A 7,094-nucleotide genomic window follows, 5' to 3' on the forward strand; every position below is an offset into this window, starting at 1 on the left:
CAAAATGTCCTGTTAAATTGATGGTTTGATCAGATGCAGTATTGTTCTCAAGCTATGTTTTTTACATTGTGCATAATTCCTCTGTTTGGCTGCCTTCATGTGCATCTGGGGGGTCAGTAACAATAAAGAGATGCCAAGGAAGGTCAAATCAGAATAGTCTGTTTTAAGGCAGAATCTCATGAGTTTTAAGGAGTACTCTTATGCAGCTAAAATGCATAATGAATCATGAGTCTGATTATGACCTTCCCCAGTTATATGAAATATGTATGAGCAATATTTCCATGTCTGTCCTGTAAGCTTGTAAAGGACAATTTTGTGCTTCTTTCATTTTTAAAACAACATCAATTTGTGGAAACAGAATGATGGGAAACACCATCTCCATAATTATAATGCTTCCTCCTTACTACTGCTGTCCCTGTAAGGATATAATCAGTCACTCAATTCTGATGCTGCCCAGCTAATTTTTGTACTTTGGCAGTATCTGTTACCTTAATTGTCATGGCAACAGATGGTTTTGATTTCTTATCAACCTATTTTAACATTACATGACTAGGAAGAGCCACGTAAGAAATAGTAACAAAAGTGTTTCAATAATCTCCTGATGTCTGGTGACAAATACTCGGGTCTAACACTTTCTTTTCAAAAGACAGAATTAAAAAATATGTTGCACTTATTCAAAAAATGTGGTAAAAGAAAATAAGATGAGCAATTACAGATTTTTGTTCATCTTTCTCAGATGTGTAGTTGATGTTTCTTGTATATTAGGGTCTATGAGTCAAAACTGAAGAGAATTTTTAACATAGATTTAATCATCAGCATAATAGTAATAATAACAACAACAATAATAATACATTTAGTCTGAAAAGTCACAAACTATTACTTGATCAAACATAAATTATCCATAATAGCAATCACATTATGCAAAGGCCTACATTATTTGTGCAAATGTAATGATGCTTTTTGATGATTAAGAAATCTAGAATATGTGCAACTGAAAGCATGTTGTTGACAATAAAACCAGAAGATAAGCACTTTTATTCTATACTACTAAATAATTGGAATCTTCGACGTATTTGCTAGTACACTAATCAGATTCCCTTTTAAAAGCTTTATCTCAGATCTACCTTAAAAAACTACTTTTTTTTACTGTAGTATTTAGCATTTTGTCAGCCAGTATAACAAAGATCTTAGGAAAAGCAGTACACACATATGACATCATATGCACAGAGCATCAGTGCTCTTCAGATACTACATTTTCCTGGGAATTTTCACTGTCTTTTGATTCAATTCCGATAGATTTAAATTTCATTATCGATGTAGGAATGTAGGCCTTTTAATCTTGTTTCCCTAACTATCAAGGTTTGTTTTTTGCAAAGACCACCCTTTATTGATGTGAAATATATCCAATCTGTTCTGGAAAACGTTTTGATAGCATATCACAACCAGAAAGCAGTATGTTTGGTTTTCTACTAACCAAAGATTCTGTAACTGATAGATAAATAGTGATTATTCTATGGAAAAGTTAATCTTTCCATGAAAACACCATCCAAAAAATCCCATGGAAAAGCAATGGGCTTGGACTACAATCCCTGGAGCGATAAAAATGTGATCTTCTTGGCATCATTTCCACTGTGTAAATCAATTTATCTAGCTGCAGGTTTGAATCCTAGCAGAGCTTGCTGCAGTGATTTAAGGTGCCATCACCTTTTTATTCCTCCTCACACCTGGGATGGGAGAATGTAATAAGGGACCAGCCCCAGCTGGCACAGCTCACAGTCTGAGCAAGAATCTCACCTTCAGAAACTAGTGCATGAAAATGTGAATTGCATGGGCTGGAAATAAATTCTTATATCAACTCTGCTTTAGGGGCAGTCATGTCTGATGAGGAGGTGGGAGAGACAGCCGGGAACGGCAATGCCTTCGGCTGCGCCAGTGAGAATTCTTCGGAGTCTTGGTGCGAACCTTGACTCTGCCTGGGGCGGTGGCGGCAGCTTCGTTGCTTTGTAGGAGTTAATGCAGCTCTCAGCTTAAATGCCTGAGTCCTTGAGAGAGGACATAAACGTTTCTGAGGTGAAGAGGAAGCAAGAGAGACAACAGTCAATGCCATGATACAAGACAGAAAAAAATAAATTGTATTCTTTCTGCAGCGTAGAGTGCAAGGACATGGGTGCTGAATGGAAATACAGATACACTTCAACACAACTTTATCGAAAGTAAATGGTGTTAACCTAGCTCGTTCATTTTCCTTGGAAGGAGAACTGATTTTCTAGGAGAAAATAAATGTGGGGGACCTAAGGAAAGTGGCACGATGTCACTCGGGGAAGCCAGCGGAGATAGGGCGCATGGGGCATGGTACGGTGACAGAAAGTGACTGAAGCAACACGGTGAATTATTGAAAGCTGATCCACTGGCAGAGAGGGAGCTGCTGACGGGCTGGCCTTGGGAGGCGTTTTACCCAACAAACTCACTGGCGCCCTTGCCGCGGGCAGAATTGAAGCCTGGCACGGCACAGGGAGAGAGGTCCCGGCAGGGCAGAGGGCGCAGCAGCGCCGGCGCGCTCGTACCGCATCCCGCAGGGGCCGAGCCCAAGATGGCCGGGAGCGCCGCCCCGGGGCGGTGGGAGCTCAGCGCGGGAGGCGGCGCGGCCCGGCGGGGGCAGAGCTCCCTCCGCCCGCCCCTCCGGCGCTGCCCCGCGGCTCCGCCGGCTCCGAGCGGCCACAGCGGCGGCGGCGGCATCGGGTGAGTGGCGGCGGGCGGGAGCGGGTCGGGGACAGCCGGCCGTCCGTCCGTCCGTCCTCTCTTCCTCCCTCCCTTCCCTCCAGCCCGGGGAGCCGTCCTTCCTTCCCTGCGCTGCGGGGGCAGAGGCTCTGCCCGGGCAGTGGGTGCGGCTGCCGCTCGCCCGGGCGGGGCCCGCTTCCCGGTGCTCCCTGCGCAGGCGGCGGCGGGAGTCGGATTCCGCCGGGGTGTGGGAAGGGAGCTGCGCTCTGCCGCCCAGCGCGGTGCTGCCGAGGAGCCATCAGTGCCTGCAAGGGGACAGGTCAGCGCGGTGGGTGACAGATGTGTGGGTGTGGGTGTGCGTCTGCTCGCAGCGCTTCGGCGCGTTTCCACCAAATAAGGAGTTTAGTTTCCATACCACGTACTGCCTTGCAGCAGTGTATTGGCATCAGAAATATTAGAGTCTAATAGTTGGTGTGCACCTTTGATAGTTCCTGTGCTGAGTATCTACAGTATAAGGCAAATAATTAAGTTTTGAAATACCGAGCATCCCAACTCCTTGCTCAGCCATGCTTCTGTGATCTCAAAAGTCTTGCCTAATAATGTAGAATTTTAACTTTTTTCATTCTAGATACTGCTGTTTATATTGATGGTGTACACGTATGAAAATAATTAGAAATTAACATGAATTTAAAGAGCTGAAGGTAAAAAAGAGCCTTTAAAATGAGAAGAACGTCTTCAAAGAGGAGCTAATTATGCCGTTGTGATGACCGATATCAGAACTGGCAGTCTGACAAATAGTGAGAATGTAAGCTTTCTAATAGATGGGTTATATTTTCCTTGCTGACTTGATCTACTTAGTGCCGACTCAAACAAAATCCAGAAGTTTGTAGAATTCACCTAAGGCAGTTGCAGCTGTGCAGCCTTGCTGCCGTGCCCTAGGTAGTCGTGGTGCATTTGCAATGTCACTTGTCAGTCTGCTGCTGTTACTGTGCACTAGGGATGAACCTGTGGTTTGGTTGGGACTTTGCCTGAAACCCTTGCTGATAATTAACCTTGCTCAATTTTGCATGTTAAAAAGAAAGATTTTCTGCACGTGAATTTTGGATCTTAAAATCAGACTCTGTTGCAATGGGTTTTTTGCCTCTTGGATAAATCATAAGAGTTCAGGAAGTGAAACTATGTCGCTCTTACCTATTTTAAATTCAATTAAAAAAGAAAGGAGGGGGAGCTTTTCTCTTAGGAAGAGTTTGTGATGCATTCAGATGTTTATTTTTTAACTCCACTTACATACTAGTGCAGAAATCCTGATTTCTTGAACAACAGAGTGGGTCTCAGTGCTCACTGAACCACTTTTAGCTAGCTCAGCTCCAGAAGCTCTCAGTGGCTTTTGTTCCAGGCTGCATTGTTGGCACCCGTGGAAGCTGCATTTGATGGTTTGCTTTGTCTGTGGTGCCTAGTTTCTTGTGCCTACCTTAATCCCGGTTTTTGCTTAAGGAGTTCAATGTCTAATGGTTTCATTGTGTTGATGCTGCTTTGCACAGCAAAGGTCATAAAACACCGTCCAGGTGTCTGTAGTTGTTAACCTTGGACACTGTAGATAGATGGTGTTTTGTGTGACTGCAGTGTTGCCATATGCTGGGCTGCCTAAGGCTAAGCTGTTGCAAGGCATTGGTGTACATTGGTGCAAATTGCTGTGTTTCAGGGCAAAGGGGTGCCCAGGATATGTTTGGAATTGTTAGTAGATTTTCGAGATCACAATGGCAAAAACGTTGACTGCCTCAGGTCACTTGCATAGTTTGGATCAGTTCTGCTCTCAATAGCAGGTATGCAGGAGCTGCTGTCCTTACAGACACCATGTGTGTCTGTAACCAGCAGGATGCCTGCAATATCTTGCCAGCACATGTAGAAAGCTGTGGTGTGGTTTAAGAAACCAAATCTACCACGTATCCCAGAGAGAAGTTCAAAGGCAGATGTTCCATTTTAATTGAGGCTGTCAATGGAAAGTTGCCCCTGAAGACCTGTGATGTTAAGGAGTTGCTCTGATTCTGTGGCAGCTTAAGCTCATTCTTTAAAACAAACAGTTACCCTCCTTTTCCTTGACCTTCCCACATCTTTCATATTTTGACATTAGCTCCTTATATTTGTGTATAGAATGTAACAAGATTGTAACTTCTGTTCTCTTCCCTTCAAATGTGGAGGTGCAGAGGCTCTTTATCTGTTCAAGACTAAAATCCTAGATTATCCTGTAGTCATGTGTCTCCAGGCTCCTGGGACTTATGAAGTGTTGTGACATCCCTAAAGAACTGAGAACACGGCAGAACAGTGCAAAGGATTTACAGGATTCCTAATAACTTTGTAAAAATTTATTTTACTTTTAGACCACAATGAACGTGGAACATGAAATTAGCCTCTTAGTTGAGGAGATTCGGCGGCTGGGAACCAAAAGTAAGTATTGTAATGTCTCTGTACAGATGTAGTCGTGTTATATCAAGCTATGAACTTGGCAGATTTAAATAAGCAGGCTCAGGTAACCTGAAAACCTACATATGCACTTAATGTTGAACTGTACAGTACTGCCTATGTCCCATCCTTTAAAGTAGTTCTGTTACAAAGTTAAGCATTTAAGCCTCTGCAGCAGAGAGGATGTGGGCCTGAAGTCCTGATCCCTGAATCAGCTGCAAGATTCACCTTTTCAATACTCGCTACAGTCACCACAGAAGAAAGTTGCACCTCCTCCTTCCACCTCCTTCCTTGGTAACTTCTACTTCAGAATTCATGCGTTTCAATTCTGCTGATGATTGTATTATTTGGAAGAAGTTGGTCTGTATGCCTAAAACTAATCCAGGAGTTGTATGTGTAGTTCCAAACTTCCTTAAACTTGCTTAGAAGGTACCTTTTTTCTTAAGATCGTTTTTCATTGCTAAAACTCCTTTCTTTACAAATATTTATGCAGTTTGTGGTTGTGCTATCTGCTCCTATATGTCAGTTCTGGTGCCATTTGTTCAGTTCCACTTGTTTTTCAAAACCTAAATGGATATGTACATCTTGCATTTTGTATGACTGCATCTGCTTTTTAGGAATAACACAACTTTAAAATATATTTTTAAATTGTTGCTTTGTGTGAAAATTCACATTGCAGCCTTTTCAATGTGAACCTCAAATACTATTGAGTGAAAAAATTGTGAAAAAAATATTTTAATGTATGGTTTAGACTTAGGTTGGAGGAGCAGGGAGTTGGACTTGATCCTTAGGGGTCTCCTCCAATTTGAGATGTTCAAGGATTCTAGGATTTTAATTATTTAAAACTATTTTCCTCCAAACACTGCGAAGAGGTTCAGTCGCCTGCGCTTGTCATAGGTTTCAGGAAGTCATCAATAAAAGTAAACATAGCAGATATGTGGTCCTCAATACGAGTCTCTGGAAGGAAAGGCAAAGTTAGATTAGGCAGGAGTTCTGCCTACTGTTTATCATCAGCATTCATAATATGATCCCAGATAAATTGGGAAACACAGTGGGGTTTACTTTCAATGTTCTGTGTGTAACCTTATTTCCCCAGTACTCTACTAACTTGAAGGAAATCTACTTTATGTCTTTTATTTAGATGCTGATGGACAAGTGAGCGTGAAATTTGGTGTGCTGTTTGCTGATGAAAAGTGTGCCAACCTCTTTGAAGCCTTGGTGGGAACGCTTAAGGCAGCAAAACGACGGAAGATTGTCACTTACCAAGGAGAGCTGCTTTTACAAGGTGTTCACGACAACGTGGATATCATGCTGCTGCAGGACTGATGCAGTGTTTCAGCTATGCATTAATGGAATTGTTTGAAACAGTGATTTGCCACATCCTCTTAATAAGGCTGATCATTCTAAGGCATTTTAATGTATTTTGTATATCTTTATAGTCAAAAGAAAACTGTCCTATTTTGGAAAACATTCCCTTTTGTAAGTCTTCCTAAAATGGTACTGTATGTGAGTAATGTAAAAGATGCCAGATCTTTTTCTCTTTCTTTTTTTTTTTTATTTTTTGTTTTTAAATCTCAGGTAATTCTCTGAAATGTCTTGTGGTTATTTTCAACATCTGAAGAAGAGGACTGGTTATTTAATGTTTACAAATGAAAATGTGCCATGAAAGTATAAAATAAAAGCACATACTTAAATTTGTGTTATTCTTACTGCTTTGGTTTCTCTTTTTATTTGCAATCTGAAATGAAAGCAAACTGAATTCCTGTAAGGAGCATATTTCTGAACAGCTGGACTGTTCAGAAAACACGACAGTGAGAGAGAAATAATTTTGCAGCGTGATTCAATAGAAGAATGACTGCCCTTTGGATTGACCAGATTGTGTACAAAAAGGCACGAATGTTGAATGTACCTCATTC

General features: G+C 42.0%; 1 protein-coding gene across 4 annotated transcripts; it reads left to right on the top strand.

Moving 5' to 3' along the window:
• Positions 1-2,589: 2,589 nt before the first annotated feature.
• ABRACL (ABRA C-terminal like) lies at positions 2,590-6,872 on the top strand. 4 transcript variants are annotated; one of them, XM_069010522.1, is made up of 3 exons: positions 2,590-2,739; positions 5,097-5,163; positions 6,320-6,872. In XM_069010522.1, exons 2-3 carry the CDS (start codon positions 5,103-5,105, stop codon positions 6,502-6,504), a joined length of 246 nt encoding a protein of 81 aa, XP_068866623.1. In that variant the 5' UTR covers positions 2,590-2,739; positions 5,097-5,102; the 3' UTR covers positions 6,505-6,872. The 4 variants fall into 4 exon arrangements, with proteins under 4 accessions (XP_068866623.1, XP_068866625.1, XP_068866624.1 ...); XM_069010524.1 differs by lacking the exon at positions 2,590-2,739 and adding an exon at positions 2,772-3,046; XM_069010523.1 differs by lacking the exon at positions 2,590-2,739 and adding an exon at positions 2,774-3,037.
• The last annotated feature ends 222 nt before the right edge of the window (positions 6,873-7,094 follow it).

This window comes from Aphelocoma coerulescens, chromosome 3, assembly GCF_041296385.1.
Source record: "Aphelocoma coerulescens isolate FSJ_1873_10779 chromosome 3, UR_Acoe_1.0, whole genome shotgun sequence".
Lineage (NCBI taxonomy): Eukaryota > Metazoa > Chordata > Aves > Passeriformes > Corvidae > Aphelocoma > Aphelocoma coerulescens.